This window comes from Leopardus geoffroyi, chromosome C1 (assembly GCF_018350155.1).
Source record: "Leopardus geoffroyi isolate Oge1 chromosome C1, O.geoffroyi_Oge1_pat1.0, whole genome shotgun sequence".
In the NCBI taxonomy this organism is placed as follows: Eukaryota; Metazoa; Chordata; class Mammalia; order Carnivora; family Felidae; genus Leopardus; species Leopardus geoffroyi.
The window spans coordinates 124,899,656-124,921,648 of NC_059328.1; the positions used below are offsets into that span (position 1 = coordinate 124,899,656).

At 37.8% G+C, this 21,993-nt stretch overlaps 1 protein-coding gene across 6 annotated transcripts in view; it reads right to left on the minus strand.

Annotated features, from left to right (window-relative positions):
* The window catches only part of NCKAP5 (NCK associated protein 5), a 976,326-nt gene that overhangs the window by 605,698 nt on the left and 348,635 nt on the right, over window positions 1–21,993 (minus strand). For all 6 annotated transcript variants that reach the window (XM_045479574.1, XM_045479575.1, XM_045479573.1 and 3 more), the window contains one exon: window positions 13,694–13,767. In XM_045479574.1, the coding sequence (XP_045335530.1) occupies window positions 13,694–13,767 (74 nt within the window). The remainder of the gene's footprint in view (window positions 1–13,693; window positions 13,768–21,993) is intronic.

Genomic DNA, 21,993 nt, shown 5'->3' on the forward strand with positions numbered 1-21,993 from the left:
CAGGCAGGCTGAGGAATCCATGGGAGGAGTTATAGATCAGGAAGACCCAGACTGTAATTTGAAGGATGATACAAGTAGTCTGAAATGGAGACAAGGACAATAAGAGAGAGAGTATGTGTGTAGCAATAATCAGTAATAAAGGAGGTCAGGGTTGGTAGGGACATGTGTAGCTAGATACAACAATATTCAGATTTGTACTGTACCATTTCCCATAGTACTTTCTTTCTTGTATTCTATTTCTGGGTATTTATCTGAAGGAAATGAAAACACTAATTTGAAAAGATATGTTTACCCCTATGTAGTTAAAACAGCCAAGATATGGAAGCAACCTGAGGATCTATTAATGGATGAATGGATAAATAAGATATATATTCATAAGTATTAGCTATGGAAAAGTATTCAGCCATAAAAAAAGAATGAGGCCCTGCCATTTGTGACAACATGGAGGTAGGGGGCACTAAAGGACATTATGCTAAGTGAAATAACTCAGACAGAAAAAAAAACACCTACCATATGATTCGGTTTATTGTGGAATCTAAAATAAGAACAAGACAAGATAAAACAGAAACATACGAGTAGAGAGAACATAATGGGATTTCCAGAGGGGTGAGGGTAGAAGGAACAGGTGAAATAGGTGGAAAGGAGCAAGTGTTGCACACTTCTAGCTATAAAATAAGTCATGAGGATGTAATATTCAGGGCAGGTAATATAGTCAATAATCTTGTAATAACTTTGTATGGTGATATGAGTAAGTAGACCTATCCTTCTGATCCCTTCATAATGTATGATAGTAACAAATCACCATGTTACACACCTGAAACTAATAATGTTGTATGTCAATTATAACTCAATAAAAAATAGTAAGTAAATACATATGCTTGACTTTGCTAAAAATTTTCCAGGACTCTGATTTCCACAGGCATGTAATCTGGCAAACTAATCCGTGAAAGAGTACGAAGAACTAAGAGAGTAATGTTAGGACTCTCATCAAGTGGCAAAAGTAAAGATTTCAGAGGTAATTTTCTGGATACCCAATTTCCTTTATTTCAAGCATGGGAATTCTAGGCAGTCCAGTGGGAGAAGTATTTTTGGATAGATGTAACTTTTGGTACATTTTAAACTACATCATCTTGGTAACAAATGGTCCCGAAGGCCAAAGTCCTGAATTTTGTATCTCATCCAAAGAATTTCTCTTTTAGAGTGGCCTTCTGTAACTGGCCCCATTTATATCTTCATTTCCAAAGCAAAGATACAAGAAAAAAATCAATTAGACAATAACAATGAATAAATCCAGGTAAATACACATTCTGGCTTTCAATTAACCAGCGAGTCTGTGAATCTCCAGGGACTACTGAAGAGCCATCATAAGACAATTCAATTTCCCTTAATAGGGACCATAACCCCAGAGTTGCTTTTTTTTTTTTTTTTAATTTTAATATTGTGCAATTGACTTTTCTTATACCATGCTGTGCTCACAGCCTCTGTGGAAACTTAAACATTATTCAACAGGACAATTTCCTGAAAAACCTTTTGAAAGTGGTCACAGACTGTGACCCTGCTCGGGTGCCCTGGGTCTGCCAGCATGCTGTTTTATTACCTTTGGAAGGTTCCATGCCAAAACACAGCCCAAGGATTAGAGCGTAAAGAAAACAGGGTCCATATAAATAATGTTCTGCCTTCTTTCAAGAAGGGAAACTGTCACCTTCCACTCAGTAATCCCTTGTATCTGTCGCTTCTCTCCCAACCTCACCTCCCAACCCTTCAGGAGTCCTACAAGGTAATCAGTAAGAATTACAGATTGTGAACTCTCAGAAAGGACTGTTGAAAACACTTTTTTCACCCCTTTCTTATATCAATGGGAAACCAAGCCCCCAAATGCCTAAAACCTGTCCCAAGACCGGTCTTGGTCTTGGGCTGTCTCAAGACCACAGCAAGTGGCAGCATCAGCACCTGCAAGCCACGAACTAGGAATGATCTGTTACAAACTTAGTAATAGTACAGCACAGTCAGCAAACAATCTGAACAGAGACACTGATGATACTGTTGAGCCAAGCAATGCCAGCCCTAACTAGTCTGAAGTGGAGAGCAGCAATATTTTAGAAGAGAGTGCCCCTTATTTGTAATTACGTTCTCTAAAGCATTAGCTAATAAAACGGCAATTTCCTTGTACTTGTTGGCTGTTCTCTTTACTCACCTTTATTTTCCCCCACTGTTTTCCATGTCACTAATCCCCTGAAGACTCACCCTCTGTTCAGTAGCCTAAGTCAATGCTATTAGGTTCAACTGCACTCTGACTTCAAAGTCAATGTCCATCTTCATGAAATTTCTTACAACCTTCTCTGCAAATACCCCATTCTAGCCTTTTAGATCAAGTCTTCATTCTGTTTTTAAAAGTAACTTGACGTGTCTAACATTTTTCTGCAACTCACTTTTACACAAGGTGGAAAATAAATAAACGCTTATGATTTCAGGTTTTGATTTTTAGCATAGATTTTTTTTAACCCATCATAGTCTCTTAAGTCTTTTCTTTCAAAATTTAAGATATTCTTACATTGCTTCTATTGATAAGGTTCTTTGCAGCTCAAAATTGGTAAACAAAGGGAGCAAACACTGGGGGCAGAAATACCAATTTAGAGCCTCACCCAGGATGTGCACCCATCATGCAGACATGGCACACCTTAAAACTTCTCACTGTATGACTGCCTTTTGAAAAAAGCATAAAGTAAAAGTCTAGTAAAGCAAGCACACTTCGTGATATTTATCACTAATAACACATGCACCTCTTTATTAAGTGTCCCCATTTTAACTTTCTAAGAGTAATTGTCTTTAAAATTTTTTTTTTTTTTTTTTTTTCAACGTTTATTTATTTTTGGGACAGAGAGAGACAGAGCATGAACGGGGGAGGGGCAGAGAGAGAGGGAGACACAGAATCGGAAACAGGCTCCAGGCTCCGAGCCACCAGCCCAGAGCCCGACGCGGGGCTCGAACTCACGGACCGCGAGATCGTGACCTGGCTGAAGTCGGACGCTTAACCGACTGCGCCACCCAGGCGCCCCCCTAAGAGTAATTGTCTTTAAATAGTGTGCCCCCTTTAGCATTTGTACACCATACAGGCAGATGACTTTTTACTAGACTTCTTGACTTTTTTCTTGCACGGACTACAAATGAGCTCAGCTCATCCCCAAAGAACATATAAGCCCTTAATAATTTCTCTTCTTGAATCATGATTATTCCCTTCCATGGCTATAAAAGTGATTAGGTTGTCTAAAATGTGAATTACTAAGTTACAGAGTTGACTAAAATACTTCAAGTTGTCTCTGTGGTTTTGAGGTAAACAAAGTTTCATGTTTGAAGTTTTAGGTCTTAATAATAAGCGCTATGAGACACAAGAGTAATGAGAAGATCTGCTTCTATGGGTCACAGACCCTAGGGGTACAACTGGCCCTCACAAGGAAATCAGAAAACAAGCATGATTGAGAACTACCTGGTTGGACCTGGTATAGTGGCCATTTAGGGTGAGGACAGAGCCACTGGTACATGTCTGGAGTATTCTTGCTGAAGTGTTGTCCTCCTTAACTGGACTTGATTAGTGGAGATCTCCCCAATTGGTAAAACAGAGTTCATGGAGTAATGTAGGATTGAGAACTGGAGTGGTCTTTCTCTCCTAGGCAGATGGTTACAGATAGTGAAAACCTATGATTATCTCTACAGAGAGGACAAGTACGATACTTCATGAGTGAGTATTCAGTAAAGAGCAACACCAGATCATCAAGGCAGCCAGGTTCCATAAAGCAATCTCCTGAGGGCTCCTGGGCCATGAAACCCGTCAGAGGTTGCCAACCTCAGCCAGCCTAACAACAGACGTTCTTATCTTAGAAGTTCTTTCTGCCCTGAGATACCCAGAGTATGCCTTTACCAACTACTTTACAATTTCAACCTATTCCTGATTCTTTGATTCTAGGGCACACTTCCATCCTCAGCTCTTTGTTGGATTATTTATGAGTTCTAATTTATAATTCAAAAGTATTCAATATGCCATATAGTTAAAGCCTGAGGGGGAAAAAAATTACAGTTTGCATTTCCTCTTTTCAGAGAGGCCAGATAGCTCTCCCCAGAGTTAAGAGGGTGGAGGTGAGGTTCTAGAAATCCCTGCTTGCTGCCAGCCCTCTAAGTACAAAGATTCACAAAGAATGAAGGTGTGTGTGTGTGGGGGGGGGGGGGGGGTGGGCGGGGGAGTAGATAAGCAGAAAAAGGCAAAAGGAAATTACTCCTTTTAACTTCATAGTTACTCACATAGCGATATGTAGTTATTACCTAATAATCAATTCCTTAAAAAAAAAAATCACAAGTATGCTTAAGCACTAACAGGTTAGTAATTTTGTTCCATTAAAACTAAAATTAAATAGAAAGCTAGGGTAATTACCCCTTTCATTCCTTCTTCCACCAAAAAAAAAGCACTTCATCATTTCTTACTGTGGGTGTACTTCAGCCTCAACACATGCATTTAGATCAAGTGGGTCATTTATATTGTTGCCTGCTGGAGTTTTTCTCCTTTCAACTTAGTAGGGAATAGTTGGTATCTTTATTACCCTAAATAAATCTACAAAATGCCTTTTGCTTGCGCTCTTTGTTTTAACTTCAGATAAATAAATCACACTAGGTTCCTGGCCGTCATATTAAAATAAGCATGGACCTAAAGATAATAAACGTGTTTTAAGCCAAATGTTTTCAGATTAGATAGAAGTAAATTTCTCTGGATGACCCCTGAATCCTATTGATGTTGAAATATTTGGGGGGATTTTGAGAGTATTTCTTGAAGGAAATAAACCTGTTTAAGCTAGAAGTAGAATTAATTTCAAATCACCTATGGACCTGCGTGTATAACAGGATTCAACACGGGCTTCCCATGGCAGCCATAAATCCATCTTTCAAGTGGGGATACTTCCCCAGTTGTCTTGAAGGGCAATTTTATAGCTTCATGGGTTCACCTAATGCCTTCATCTATAGTGTGCTTTATTAACTATAAAAAGCTCTAGACCTGAATTTCTCATCATCTTATATACAGTTATATTCAAAAGTCTTAAAGGCAGTGCAAACTACATCTATTCAGTAACTGATTCTCCCTCTGCTCTCATGCCCTCAGATTTGCTCCTCTTCAGGAGTCAGATCCAACAGCCCCTCCTCAGGGAAACTCCTGGACTTCTGAAGGACAGTCTCCTAAAACCTGTTTAACAGATTCTTCCCCCTAGGCCCATTGAATCACCTTGATAAATTTAAGTGAATTTTCTTTCAAACAAGATTTGGAGTGAAGAGGAGATAAAACCCATAGGGTTGTAAATAGCCTATTTTAATTATTTATTAGGTTAGGACCTAAATAGACCTTCTGTGCTGGAGTAGCAGAGTCCTTTAAAGGGTGGACAAATTTTATTTAAAAAGGGGGAGGGGGGAAGGAAAATCCTGTATATAAAGTTGATGCAGAGTTTCACTGTGGCATTTTTGATGTCTCCTTGCCCCAGAAGGCCTCGGTTCAAATACTAGGCAATTCCCTTAGTAGCTAAACATGTAGACCACATACAGGTCACCTAAATAAACTATAATGTTGATGAATCTTCAAGTACAAGGTCAGATATGAACCTGAGTAATCTTCCTGTTCAGTCAATTCAGTTAAATTTCTGGGCTTAGTTCTATTAGTCCCTTCTGCTACTGAGCAGAAGTCACCTTAGAGACAAGAATGCCACCTCACCTGGGTCTTCAGAGCTGTTAGAAGATGCCTAAATGCTTCCTTGTCCCTTTAAAGCAGCACCATCAGGCTATAGTAAGCATCCTTTGGGATATGGTTCAGCCCACCAGCCCCCTGCACATTGTCTAGGGATGACATAACTGGTGAAGCATGTGGCAATACCCAATTTCCAGAGCTCTGATTTATTCTCCCTTATGCTGGGCAGAGGGCATGACTTAGAGGCAATACTCTTATCTTGGCAGGGGTTTGAGACTGTCTGCATCTCTAAAACAACCCCTGGTGGGTAATTGAGAAATGACATTGATGGGTTTCCAGGGTGGCCCTTGTGCTTACACTTGCCCTATAATACAGCTATGATTTAGAAATCCAGCCCAAGGGTTGAGAGGAGGGGAAGATCATGCAAAGCACGCTAGCCCTGGTCTCCTTTGACCCCGGCAGAGTGAGACAGAGGTGCAGAGCTGGGGGACCATGTGCTCTTATTGAGTTGGCATAGCATGAGGTTTGCTTTCAGAGCTTTTATTGCTATTAGAGAGCACTGAGCTCTCTCTGTTTGCTGCACATTTTATCCCCCGGAGATAGACTCTTTTTCTCCTGAAGGGATTTAGAAAACAAATCACAGTTCTTATTTTATTTGGTGTCCACCATTAAGAATTCATGCAGAGCAGTTTTACTTGTTGCCAATTAAGATCTCCCAGTGGAAGTCTATGATTACAGCAAAGGCAACCTGTTTAATACTCGGCATCTCCTTAGTCTACATAAATTAACCCCATGAGGAGAGAGATGGGCTAATTCTTAAGATGCCTGGATAATTTGATTTTAAAATCCAAGATATGCAGAAGGTAAATCTCCAAGAGCTCTGGGCTGGACTTTTCTCAGGGCATATGTGCTTCTTCTTCTTACTTCCAGTTTACAACTATAAGTCAATTTCTAGGTAACCCATGAAGAAAGCATTTTCTTTTCTCAGGAACAGAGTAAGAGTATGCAGCCTCTCTATAAGCAGTTGTAACATCACTCACATTTTACAGAAATTGAGATCAGAGCTGAAGTGAACTGCAGGCACTTGTGCCAATTATCTCCACCCAAAAATGTATAAAGACATTGAAATTAGGAAGACCATCAATGAGTGTTTGAAATATGGATCATTTCATTTGAGTGTTCACACTTAGATAAGCAACATTTTGAAACATGAGAATGAAATACTTTTTGTCCATTTTTTTTCTTATCTCTTAACTTAGCATAAGAATCACAGATAAGCGAGAAAGCAAAAGTCTATTTTAAAGAATTTTGGAAACAAAAAAGACCCTGAATAGCCAAAGCCATCTTGAGAAAGAACAAACCTGTACCACAATCTCAGATTTTAAGATACACTACAGAGTTGTGGTACCCAAAACAATATGGTTCTGGCACAAAAAGAGATACACAGATCAATGGACCATGACAGAGAGCCCAGAAGTAAATACATGAATATGTGGTCAATTAATCCATGTCGAAGGAGGCAATATACAATCTCTTCAATAAATGGTGCTAGGAAAACTAGACACATCCATGCATAAGAATGAAACTGGACCACTTTCTTATGTTGTGCACGAAAATAAAATGGTTTAAAGACCTCAATCTGAGACCTGAACCATAAACCTCTATTAAGAAAACACAGGCAGTAATCTCTTGGACACCAGCCTTTACAATACTTTTATGGTTATGCCTCTTCATGCAAGGGAAACAAAAGCAAAAATAAACTACTAAGATTACCAAAGTAAAAAGCTGTGGTATAGCAAAGGAAACCACCCACAAAACAAAACAAAAAAAGCCACCTATTGAACAGGAGAAGATATTTGCAAATGATATATCTGATAATGGGTTACTATTCAAAATATATTTTTTAAAATGTATATAACTCAACATCAAAAACCATAAATAATTCAATTAAACATGGGCAGAAGACCTAAAGAGACATTTTTCCAAAGAAGAAACACAGATGGTCAAGAGACACACGAGAAGATGCTCAACATCACTATTCATCAGGGAAATGCAAGTCAAACCCATAATGAGATATCACCTCATACATGTCAGAATGGCTAAAGTCAGAAAGAACTAACACATTTTGGTGATAACTTAGAAAAGGGAACCTTCATGAAGTTGGTAGGAATGTAAATTGGTGAAAACACTGTGGATAACAGAATAGAGGTTCCCCAAAACAATAAATATGGAAATACCATATGGTCCAGTAATTCTACTACTGGGTATTTACCAAAAGAAAACAAAAACACTAATCCAAAAAGCCATATGCACCTCCATGCTTACTGCACCATTATCTACAAGAGTGAAGATATGGAAGCACCTTAAGTTGCCACTGATAAATAATGTATGATTTTACACACACACACACACACACACACACACACACTGGAATATTACTCAGCCACAAAAAAATAATGAAATCTTGCCCATTTGTACCAACATGGATAGACTTAGAGAATGTTATGCCAACTGAAAAGTCAGAGAAAGACAAATACCATATGATTTCACTCATGCGTAGAATCTAAAAAAAAAAAGAAAAGAAAAAAAGAAACAAAATAGAAACAGACTCATACAAAGAACAAGAAGATAGTTGTCAGAGGGGATGGAAGATAGGCGAAAAAGTTTAAAGGTAAATGGATCAAGAGGTACAAACTTCATTTATAAAATAAATAAGTCAAGGAGATATCAAGTACAGCATAGGGATTATAGTCAGTAACATCGCAATAATGTTGTATGGGGACCAATGTAACTATAGCTATGGAGGTGAGCATTTTGTGATGTATAGATATGTTGATCACTATGTTGTATACCTGAGACTAGTAACATTGTATGTCAGCTATACTTCAATAATTTTTTTTTCAAGTTTGGGTACACTAATTTTAATTTTATCATTGGATGAGACAGGTCTCAGTGACTTTTATATCAATCAGGGATCTATACATCATTTTCAATTAGATATCTTACTTCCCTTGATGATGTAGGAAACCATCACATTTCACATTTCCTCCTTGAGGAAGCAGGAGTTAAATGCTTTACTAGGGCCAACACAGCCAATGATCAATAGTTGTTCAGATTCTTGGAATTTGGTGCTGAGGCTTGGGCTGCTCCTCAGGAAAATGATGATGAATTAGAAATTGCATTTTTCCTATATTTACATTCCCCTCTTACTAATAACCTGCACTCTTCACACTATTAGAGGACCTTTAATTACAGTACCCATCCCAGTAGCAGTGAATTATAGGAAGAGGGAAGAAATTGTTATAACCATGTTTCCGTATATATTTCTGCATATTCTGTATATATTTCTGTATATTCTGTATATTTGGTGACTGAACTGGATAGATCACTATTTCCCAAAATATGTTTCTTGGAATTTTGATCAGAAAAAATACTGCAATAAAAATAGGATTTTTTTTAAGAAGTCAAAGTTCTCTTTTATACTCTATTTTTGAAACTCATAGCACATGTTAGCCATTTAAATTGCTCTGAGAAATTCTAGAATTCAAACAATTTTAAAACTTGGTTTTACCTAATATATTTCAAATTTGGACACAGAGGAACCCATTTATAAAAATCTGAACATTTACCCGGGGTTTTCATTTTTCTTGGAATGGGATTAAGAAAATGTTCATGGATCATTTAGATCACAGGTTCTCAACAGGAAGGAAAGAGGATTCTGACCTCTGGGAAACATGTAGAAAATGTCTGCAGACATTTTTGGCTGTCACAATACAGGGGGGGAGAGGGAGGTACTGGTATGTGGTAGGTAGAAGCAAGACATGATGTTAGATTACTTATAATGCACAAGACAACCTTACTTTTACCCCCCTCCCAAGATAATGGTCTGGCCCCAAATGTCTACAGTGCACTGACTGAGACTCTAGCATAGATACAGCATGTTCAAATGGGACTCTGATCTGGGATCTGTAGGCTAGCAGGTGGCACTTTGCATTCACCAGATCTTGTCATTTAATGTTGGCCATGCAGACCTTATTCTTTACGTACAGACTACTGATAACACTGTCTCCAAGTCAATCTATGAAAATCTGAGGTGAACACTTTGATATCATCTGGTGAAGTTACCAGCAAGCTGTTAGGCATCTCTGTTATTTTACTGATTTCTAACTTATGCTCCTGAAAGCTTTCTATGATATATATGTATTAAATGCTACAAAGTGATCCATCTGTATAATTAGAGAAAAATAAGGTTAAACATGTATCTGTAAATATTGCATAAATGTATTATTTTAACCATCATGTATTTCAAATAATCTCAGTGTTCAGTAATCTTAAAAACTAGCTTTACTGATAGCTTCTTCCTACAGAAAAGGAAAATTATTCCAGAGAGGACACCCCATGGCCAGTTTGGGAAGGCCAGGCCTAGAGTCCAAGCCTCCAAAACTTCTGGTCCTCTTTCCTTTTGTATAATCATGCTGCTTCCATTTTCCACACTTAATTTTATATGTGACATGAAAGAGTTATTAACACCATAAATATTCATGAATTCAATTTGTATCTCCCAACTGTTTGTGTTTGTTCTCAACTCTTAATTTGAAGCTGCGAATGGATAAAGGTTTCTATCAAATGTTACAAGAAAGACATTCTCAGTAGTCGTTTTCTTATAATCTCTCTTGTCAGTCAAATATATTTAGCCAAATCAGAAATGGCAGCAGATGATACAAAAATCATTAAGTGACGGGGCACCTGGGTGGCTCAGTCCGTTAAGTGTCTGACTTCAGCTCAGGTCATGATCTCACAGTCTGTGAGTTCAAGCTCCGCATAGGCCTCTCTGCTGACAGCTCAGAGCCTGGAGCCTGCCTCAGATTCTGTGTCTCCCCCTCTCTCTGCCCCTCCCCTGCTCATGCTCTGTCTCTCTCTGTCTCAAAAATAAATAAAAACATTAAAAACTTAATTGTCAAAGAACCTTCTTATGCTATTCTTAATCTGCCACATTAAAACAAATGAACATGCAGAAATTTAACATCCCACTTCAACATCTAGTAAGCCAATTGTCACCAGGAATGTTGATTTTTCTTCATCAAGCAGGGAGGTACAGAGCAAACTAAGTCAACCCAGACTTGTGGTCAGATCTTACACTGGATTTTAAATTCTGACTCTACCTAGTCAGATGAATTCACACAAGTTTTCTGTTAGTGTCAAAAAATGTCTTTTCTGAGCTAAATGACAGCTCATTGCTAGACAGCTATATTTAAACTTCAAATTTCTTTGCAATTTGAAAACCAGAGACAGATTATAGGTCTATTTCAGTAGAATACTAAACAGGGCCCCCAAAATAACTAGTTATCTTGAGAGTATGATTATGACAATATATCTGTGTCACAGCAGATGTTTTATGCTATAAGAAACAATGACAATCTATTAAAGACTAGTGGGCCCTTCTATAAAAATAAGCAAAGACTTAATTTTTGTATCCCATCTTGTATCAATCTTCACTGGGTCCCATTTTTTTATCATTAGCCAAATAGCAACAGTATGCCATGTGTCTATCATGCTTTTGATCAATACTCAAACACTATAGCCATCAATTAATGCTGACTACAATTATTGTTAGAACATCTAAGCATTCAAGATTTGTCTATGTTATATGTAGGTTGAAGTATAAATGGGAGGCCATCAATTAATATCAGCAGCAATGATAATAGCCCACTTCATGAAAATTATAGCAGTTACAAATCAAAAACATAATAAAAATCAGAAAAAGTTTATACTGACTTATGGGGACATTTGTTTAAGTGTGCTTGAGACATGACATGCTATTCTTATGATATTCTGCACATCACCGATTTTACCCTAAGTCAAGAAAGTATTTTTAAAATTTAATCATAACCAGAAAGAATTTCCCACCTTGTTCACTGTCACTGGCATATCCCTCACCCAAAAACAATTTGGCTACAGTTGCAGTTATGATATTGTAATAACCATCAGAAAGCCTACCACTTTAAGTCAATCAAGATCTGCTTATAAAATATAACCAAGTATAATTTCATGATTCAATAAATAGTATATAAATCTGCTATTATTGGTTTTCATTTTCTTTTCAATACTACCCATTCCCATCTTCTCTCAGGTAGTTATTCTGACTATTCAAATGCCATTGCCCTTTATTGTTATTCAAATGAAGCCTTTTTATTAGATCCTCTGCCACTATATATAAGGCTCTACTTCTCCAGCAGCAATTATTCTATTTCTGAAGGAAAATAGAAGTGATTGCACACAAAATTCTGAGCTCTTCCTTTATGTTAGGTTAAGTCTATGCCTGAAATTGGATTTTCATTTAATCCTATCCAAGAAGACCAAAAGGTTTTTTATCAGCTATCTTATCAAAGCAGGAAAACATTCTTTTCCATGCAGGTTTTTTTGGTTCAAAACCCATGAAATCATAACTTCTTCCCAATGATGTATTTAAGACATACTTACTGACCAAATTAAACTCTAATTTGTTTCATCAGGTGGTGTTCATCTTTTTTTGTGTATATTTTTCTTTAAAAAGATAGGGAAAACCAAATATCCTTTATAAATAATTGGAATAAAATTTATAATTCATTTAAATAACTTTTACACCTTGGAAGAGATCTATGGGAAATATAAGCCAAAAGATACATAACTATAAACACACTGTTGCCAGTTTTATTAATACAATACACTGGTTAACAAAAGAAAACTTTATCGATACCAGGTTATAGCTCTAAAAAACATATCTAACAAATATCACAGTTATATAAAATTAACTTGTATGTCTGTTAGCAGCAAGCAGACTCAAAAAATATTTTCTTTTGTTGTATCCTACGAGAACTTTTTCCATGCACCGAAATAGACTGTTACTTTAAGCACAGATCTGTTCTTAAGCAGGGAAACTGATATTAAGCACGGAACAAATGAAATTATTAGGCACTTTGCCTAAGAACTACAGTCCGTCAGAGAAGACAAATTTCAGGGTTATTAGGATTTGTTACAAGATGCATGAAGAAAGGGCAGAAGAGCCTAGTACAGAGACCAATGGTGATACATTTGGATGAGATTGGACAAGAAAGCCACAGGGTTAGCAAATATTTACCAGCCATCTCTGTATACAGAGAGAGTACTCTCCCCCACCCATGCTGCCAAGAGATAAGAAATAAAGGACTTCAGGGGCTTACTGACCCTGGGGAGAAAAAGCTAATTACATTAAACAATTCTGGCACTATGGGAGGCATCATGTGATTCAGCACTAGCATATTTATTCCAGATAACAGGAGCCATAGGAATTTAGGAAAAGCAAAGGCAGATTCCATAAGAGCACCTATGCAGAGCATGACCACATAGAAAATAACATCATAACCATTTTGATCAGCCTCAATTTCCAAGAGGCCCCAGGGACTAAGTATCTTGGAAATATGCCTTTTATGATATTAACCTTTTTTTTTTTTTCCAAATTACCTATACCAATGTTCTCCCATAATTTTCTTTATCAAGAATCAGAGCCCACCAGGAAGAACAAAAAACTAAACATGAGAGGCCTATAGAATAGCATTCTTAAAATATCCTCCTTTCATATGAAGAAAAGCAGACATTTTAAGCAGCTGTATTCAACTTTTTAATTACAGGAAAACTCACTCTTTAAGAGGCAAGGGTGAGAGAATTTGGGTTCTAGCTTCCACAATGTAAGTTTGCTGTGTGGCCTTGGACAAATTAATTTCCTGACCTTGACAAAGTGTCATGATTTGAGCAGGTCCTTGACTTAAGCACAACTTTTGGCACTATTGCTTTACTTTCATTAAAGGTATAAAATTCTCTAAGGACCCTCTGGTGATTTTTGCTTCCAAAGGTGATTTTGACATCAAGTGTAAGAAGAAACAGTTTACCAACTCCCTGACTCTGTGATCAACACCGAAGCTATCAGGCCTGCTCTAAGTTAAAGGCATGGATTTCACTCACCTCCATAGACTTCTGTGTTGTTCCTCGAGCTGAGTTAGAAGATGCTCAATATATTTATTGGAGTCCATGTATTCCTGCACATGTAGACACACAAAGACAAATAAAGCCTCATTACAATAGTCACTGGAATTTGGATTATATTTCTCTTTGCAGAAAAGATTTTTGACAAAATAATCCCTGATCCCTCTCAGTTCTAGGAGTCAATGCATCTGTGACTTACATGCAGAGTTCCTCATAGATAAATATTTTCTCCATAAATTTGGATCATTCTATAAACAGATAATTTGACTTCTACAAAGTTAGCATAAAAGCCCTCTTATTCACAGATGAAAGCTAAATTTCATGGTCATCTACACTGTGGTACACATATTTTACCATATAAAAATAAGTAAGCCAATGATGCTGCTGACCTTAGAAGAGTAAGAATAAAGTAGACAATACAGGTCTTGATTACACTGGTCTTATTATAATTACTTCCTAGTAAAAACACTACTTTAAAAAGATTTAGTATTTATTTATTTTTACTGTCTATTTATTTGAGGCAAGGGGCAGAGAGAGAGGGAGACCCTGAATCTGAAGCAGGCTCCAGGCTGCAGCTGTCAGGACAAAGCCCGATGCGGGGCTCAAACTCATGAATGGTGAGATCATGATCTGAGGCAAAGTCGGATGCTTAACTGACTGAGCCACCCAGGCACCCCGAAATATTTATTTATTTATTGAGAGTGAGAGAGAGAAAGACAGAGAGTGCGCGCGCACACATGAGTGGAGGAGGGACAGAGAGAATCCCAAGCAGGCTCCTCACTGTCAGTACAGAGCCCAATGTGGGGTTCAATCCCACAAACTGAGATCATGACCTGAGCCAAAATCAAGAGACAGATGCTTAACCAACTGAGCCATCCAGGTGCCCCTGAAAACACTACTTGTGAACTATATAGAATGCTTTATATATTCACTGAGCATACTGTTTGCAATGATGAAACATGTCCGTTTCCCTTTATCTCTTTATATAAAAACATAGTCTAATTAGTTTGGGTTTTTCCCCCCTTTGGTCTCCTAGAAAAAAACATCTACCAGGGGCGCCTGGGTGGCGCAGTCGGTTAGGTGTCCGACTTCAGCCAGGTCACGATCTCGCAGTCCGTGAGTTCGAGCCCCGCGTCAGGCTCTGGGCTGATGGCTCAGAGCCTGGAGCCTGTTTCCGATTCTGTGTCTCCCTCTCTCTCTGCCCCTCCCCCGTTCATGCTCTGCCTCTCTCTGTCCCAAAAATGAATAAACGTTGAAAAAAAAATTTAAAAAAAAAAAAGAAAAAAACATCTACCTTCTAAGAAGATAGGAAAGCAAGGTATATATTTTTTCAATATGTCAATTTTTGTCAATCAAAATGTTTTCAAGAAACATTTCTGAAAAAAATAATGAATTCCCTTACAACATGAGATTTATAGAAGTTTAAAGGTTATTAAAATGATTTTTTAATTAGTGATTTCTGAGTATGAGGTTCATATGCAATAGTGTCATTTGTCATCTATCAAGCAAAGCACAATGTGTAAAATTTCTGATGATTGATTTCATCCTGAACCTGATACTTCTTTTAGTTTCTCTTTGAACATCTAGCCTGCAATCCTGTGTTTATAGTATATCTATACTATGGAAGAGTATGCAATGATTTCCGTGTTAAGGTACCCATGAAAGTTACTGTTTTGTTTCTTATGGATTTGAGATAAAATGAGAACTTTGATTAATAATGATTCTTTCTGAAATAGATTTGTTTTGATTAAGTGCTATGTTTAATCTATTGCTCTTATAAGAATATGCATTATAATGAGGGAGGGTAGAAACTACACCGTAAGAAGGGAGCTGATATTATGGAAAAAGTCCTTTCCTGAGTTTCTGGACCTAGATCTGCTCATGTAGCCCTTTTTACCTTTCTACAATATTTCAATTAGACTAGATAGCACACCACATCCTTTCCTAGCTAAAACTGCTAATTCTCTAACAGTATAACTTTATTTCAGATGATTAGCTAAATAATATTCTTTTCCAGGTTAATAATTTAAACAAGACCATTGAGCATATTAAATCCAAAGCAGAAATCTGTTAATGAAGAAAGTTTTAACAGTTTGTAGATATGGTATTATGTATCCTGATCAAGATTTAAAGATTTAGAACACTCAGTTACCAAAGACATTAATTTTCAAATACACCCATGAAATAAATTTTAAACAGGTTCCAGTTAGAAACAAAATACATAAATCTCAAAGTCATTCATTCATTCTTTAACTCAATTGTTTTTTTCAAAATCTATTACTCTCCAAATGCTATTCTAAGTTTGGTTCATAGAATAATAACCAAGAGGGAGAAAGTTCCTGCTCTCTAAGAGCTTACGCTCTGTAGAGGGAGGTAGTGAACACATGGACATCTGGTGATATGCTATGAAGGAAACACACCAGTGATGAGAGAATTTAAATGGGGAAGGGCACCTCCCTGGTATAAGGTGGTTGGAAAGAGATCCAACCAAATGATATTTGAGCTAAGACCTGGAAGAGAAGAAGGAGGTAGGCATATAGAGAAAAGAGAGAGGACTGAAAGGAAACAGCATATGCAAATATCCCCAATATGTGGTGCTAAGGGAACAGAAAGGAAGGCAGTGGGGCTGGAAACAGAGTGACTATGGTGTGGAGTCTAAAATACAGTTAGCAAGCTAAGTGGGGCCAAAGCATGAGCAAGCAAGCTCTGGAAAACGGTTTGCGCTAAAACCCATGGATTTGTTATTTTGTTCACTCTTCTTAGCTCAAGCAAGAGGATGAAGCTGAAAGGTATGTGATTATAGATAGGATCTTTCAATCAAGAGTTAGGTTCAAATCCTAGTTTTGGTACTTACCTAGCTATGTTCCCTAGGTCAAATTATTTAATCTCTCCAAGCTTTATTTCCATCATCTTCAGAGAGAGAACTCATAGTCAATTTACAGAGGTGTTCTAAGAATTTAATAGTTTAAGTATGCATATATTATAGTGTCTGCCAAGAGGTAAGCATAGGCTTTTTCATAATACCACTCACCTCTTCTCAAAGGCAAATCACTTCACAATGTGAAGGTAATATCCATTTTCTCTTATCTTACCCAACATCAAATTTTTGAGTGTATGCTTCTTCAATTACAGTTGCTGAATATTAGAATAGGATGTTAGAGATGAACAGTAAGAATACAGATTTTCAACCATTAAATGTAGGGGCCACTGAATTGGGATTTACAAGCCATTTCAAGTAATGATATGGGCTGTTTCAATTTAAAGTAGCTTCACCTGGGGTGCCTGGGTGGCTCAGACATTTGAGCATCCAACTCCTGATTTTGCCTCAGGTCATGATTTCAGGGTCATGGTATCAAGCCCACGCTCAGCACAGAGCCTGCTTAAAATTGATTCTCTCTTCTCTCTCTCTCTCTCTCCCTCCCTCTCTCCTCCCTCCCTCCCTCTCTCTCTTGCTCTGCCTCTCTCTCTCCCTCTCCCTCCCTCTCTCCCCCTCCCTCCCTCCCTCTCTCCCTCCCTCTCTCCCTCCCTCTCTCTCTCTCCCTCCCTCCCTCTCTCTCTCCCTCCCTCTCTCTCTCCCTCCCTCCCTCTCTCCCTCCCTCTCTCCCTCCCTCCCTCTCTCCCTCCCTCTCTCCCTCCCTCTCTCTCTCCCTCCCTCCCTCTCTCCCTCCCTCTCTCCCTCCCTCCCTCTCTCCCTCCCTCTCTCCCTCCCTCCCTCTCTCCCTCCCTCCCTCTCTCCCTCCCTTCCTCTCTCTCCCTCTCTCCCCCCCTCTCCTTCTCCCTCTCTCCCCACCTACTCTGCTCTCACTCTCTAAAATAAAAAAGTAGCTTCACCCGCAAATAGACAGCCAATAGACACGTGAAAAGATGCTCAACATCACTAATCATCAGCGAAATGCAAATAAAAGTTACAATGCAATATCACTTCACACCTGTCAGAATGGCTGAAATTAAAAACACAAGAAACAGCCGTTGGCAAGGGTGTGGAGAATAAAGGAATCCTCTTGCACTGTTGGCGGGAATGCAAACTGTGCACCCACTATGGAAAAGAGTACGGAGTTTCCTCAAAACATTAACAATAGAACTACCTACCACAGGATCCAGTAATGCCACTACGGGGTACTTAAAGAATACAAAAACATGAATCTGAAAAGATATATGCACCCCTATTCACATGCAATATTATTTATAATAGCCAAGATATAGAAGCAGCCTAAGTGTCCACGGATAGATGAATGGATAAAGAAGATATAGGGGCGCCTGGGTGGCTCAGTCGGTTGAGCGTCCGACTTCAGCTCAGGTCATGATCTCACGGTTCGTGAGTTCAAGCCCCGCGTCAGGCTCTGGGCTGATGGCTCAGAGCCTGGAGCCTGCTTCCGATTCTGTGTCTCCCTCTCTCTCTGCCCCTCCCCCATTCATGCTCTGTCTCCCTCTGTCTCAAAAATAAATAAACATTAAAAAATTAAAAAAAAAAAAAAAGAAGATACAGACAGGCACACACTAGAATATCACTCAGCCATAAAAAAAAAAAAAAAAGAAAAGATAAGAAAACTTGCCATTTGCAACAGCATTGATGGATCTAAAGGGTACAATACTAAGCAAAATAAGTCAGTAAGAGAAAGACAAATACCATATGATTTCATTCATATGTGGAACTTAAGAAACAAAACAGATAAACAAAGAAAAAGAGAGACAAACCAGAAAACTCTTAAGTACAGAGAGCAAACAATGCTTACCAGAGGGGAGCTGGGTGGGAGAGAGGTGAAAGGGATTAAAGAGTACACTTATCATGATCAGCATGAGGTGTTGTAAGGAAGTACTGAATCACTAGATTCCACACCTGGAAGTAATATACCACTGTATGTTAATGGAACTGAAATTAAAATTTAAACAGCATGTAGAAACTTTTAAAACAAACAAAAAAAAATATTAAGAATAATATAAAGATTCCCACTCTCTAACTGCTCCATGATAGCGAGACAATTTAGGTGGGAGCTCTCCACAGTGTCTGGGTAGGATACCCCTGGATCCAGCCAGGAGAACATTAGTTGCGTGAATACTAGAGTGTGCTATTGCTAAGGTGCAATGAAGAAGCTGAATCTAGTTCAGCAGATAGCGGTTATCACCAGGAAAATTCAACTCATGCAAAGGTTTCCTGACCTATTATTTTTTCTTAACTAAAACTTACACAAAACTTCATTGCGTCAGGCATTGGGCTAAGTACTTTTGCAGTATTTTCTCATTTAAACTCAATATCCCCAAAAGGTAGATACTATTATTATCCCCATTTTGAAAATGACGTAACAGACTTTCCAGGGTCATACAGCAAGGACATGGCAGAACCGGGATTTGAGTCCTGATATGAGTCCAGGACAGAACCACTCTGTATGTTCTTCCTAAACCCACCCTGCTGGCTGACTCATCCCCACTATGTTTGTATATGCTATTCCTTTTGTGTAGAACACTTAATCAAAATATCAATAGTGGCAACAGTAATAAAATTTATTATTAAAATTAAACAAAGTACTTTCACTCATTTTTCCATTAAACTAACTACAGTAATAACTATCAAGTCCTAACCCACGTGATAATGGGAAACTAGAATTATGACTTTTCCCTCCTTTTGAGCTTTATTTTTCTCCATAGCGCTTTCCCTCTAACATCCAATATATTTTACTTGAGTACTTTTCGGTATTGCCTATACCACACTCATCTCTCTTCTCTTCTCAAACACACACACACACCTAACTGAAATGAATTGAGACAAAAAAATATGATGCTTATATGTACCTTCTGTTAATTTCTTCCCTGGCTGAAACAACTTGGGCAACATTCTCATACATTTATCATTTCTGTCCCCTGAATTGAAGAAATTGGTTAACTAATAAGAAATCCTTATCATTTTATAAGAATAAAAGAGGGTTCCAATGGGAACCACTTTTATCCATCCATTTGGATATTAACTCCAATGAAACAATGGATGGTGAGGGCAGATTGGTTTACAGTGAGCTACAGTCATTATGAAGTGCAACATAGCTACTATACCTAGAGCAAGAGCTTGGGTATCAAGCACATTCTGGATGTTACTAAACAGGGTCTCCACTATTTCAAAGTATCTAAGGCACAGGCAGAAAGAAAGGGCATGACAAGATTCCATCTCACTAAAACAGCTCCCCAGATTGCTTGAAAGACACTGGATATTTGGGAGAGCTTAGAGAAAAATTTTCTATAAATTCAGATGGACAGAAAGTAGAATGGGCACTGTCCATAGGGTATCTGGATGGATCACTCCAGAATAAGCACACTGAAAACATACAACATAAAACCCATGACAAAGCACATCACCCTCAGTCACAGGACAGCATGTCACTCTGAAAATGATTAAGAAAAACATGAAAAGCATTTTAGAAAGAACCTTAACATGTTCAGTAGTATCCAGAAAGAGTGGGACTGTCTGAAACATGCTCAGAAAGCTTTAAGGAAAGAAAAAGGTGCAGAGATGAAAAGACAGCCAAATTAATTTTGTAAAAATGGGTAAGCTGAAATAATAAAATTAAATAAAAAGGGAGGTGGGTGAGCTAAGAATTTCAAGGAAATATCAACCACCATTGCAAAATTGAAACCTGTTGATCCTACACTGGGATTTTTATGATGGGGTGATTCTCCCCATCATGGAATGATGCCTTAGTGAAGAGGGGCCAATGGGTGTTGGTGTAATGGCACTGAACTGGTCACACGAATGAAGTCTACTCCTTAAGTATCTCATCTAGAAACCATCTAGGTCAGGTCCTTAAATACTCTTCTGCACCTTCTATGGTAGGATTCACTTAGTGTGTCTACCATCCAGTTAGTGAAGACTGAAACTACTATAACCTAGAAAAAATACATATGCACATATCCCCATTATCCTTGGTGTCAGAGTTCACGGTCCACAACACAGTTTACCTGTGAAGACTGTCAGTGTCTCAGGCATTGCTTTGGCCACCATTTACTTCTTATGTCCTCACCACAAAGACTTGATCCAAAGTAATGCTATTAACTTGATAAACATTCTAATCTACTCATTTTCCTTATGAAAAAACCCACATCAGGTACAAGAGTAGAACTGATGATGAAATCACATACACAGTCCTGTGGAGGACAAACCAAATCTAAGTAAATTAAGTAAAAGATAAAGATGAAAAGAGAGACACAATGGGTATTAGGTCAGAAAACAGGTTTATCTAACAATTATGGCTTTTGAGTATTTTACAATATTTGGAATGGAAACAATGATCTAAGAGATAATTAAATATTTCAGAATATAGAGGAAAAAAGAAGACTTGAATATACACATCAAAAGGGCTCATCACATCACATTCCAGGCAGAAATTATGGAAAAACTATCCACACATCCACTTGCATAAGAGTAAAAGAAAAATAGTGGATGGGGCATCCAAACTGACAAAGGGGTTTCCTACCAAGGATTTCAGGTAGGCTGTTCATAGTTTCCAGCCATCCCTGATGTCCACTGAAATAAGGTACACAGACATTGAGTTTTATTCCATAGATATCACCAATCAAGTAGCTATTCTATAACAAAGCAACAGAAAGATATTTTTAGCTATTCATGAACTCAGAAAGTAAAGCACCTAATTTAATTGAAAACATGTGTGTATATGTACCTTGAACTTACTTTAGGGTGTGTGTATATGTACATATATACCAAATGTCCAAGAGATGAAAATGTACTTAATACATATACGTATACGTGCATGTGCATGTGTGCATATACACATGCATTCTAAACCTGGGTGATGCATAAAGGATTTATAACATAAAGCAAAAATTCAAAAGAATTTAAATGGATTTTATGTCCAAAAATGTAAATATAAAATTAAACAAAGTCCCAGAAGACAAATGTAAAGTATACATTATATATCTTTGTCATGGACAGAGGAGGAGAACAAGAAAGAGGAAAGCAAGATCACAGAAAAGTCTCTGTACATAGGAACAAATTCTTGTTCTATACTTGACTTGATAATCATAAAAACTTAAGTACAAGGGTACATTTTGTCTACATGTTTAACGATTGAGGGAAGCAATTTGATAATAGATCATGCAAATTAAAACGTACATGTACCTTCGACCCAAAAACTACATGTCTAGAAAACACCCTGAGTAAATAATCAAATTAAAAAAAATGACGTTCAGATATTATTTATGACAGCGTGGAAAAACTGGATATAGCCTAGCTTCCAAATTGTGGGAATTATTAAGAAAAAAGCACACTTTGGCCATTT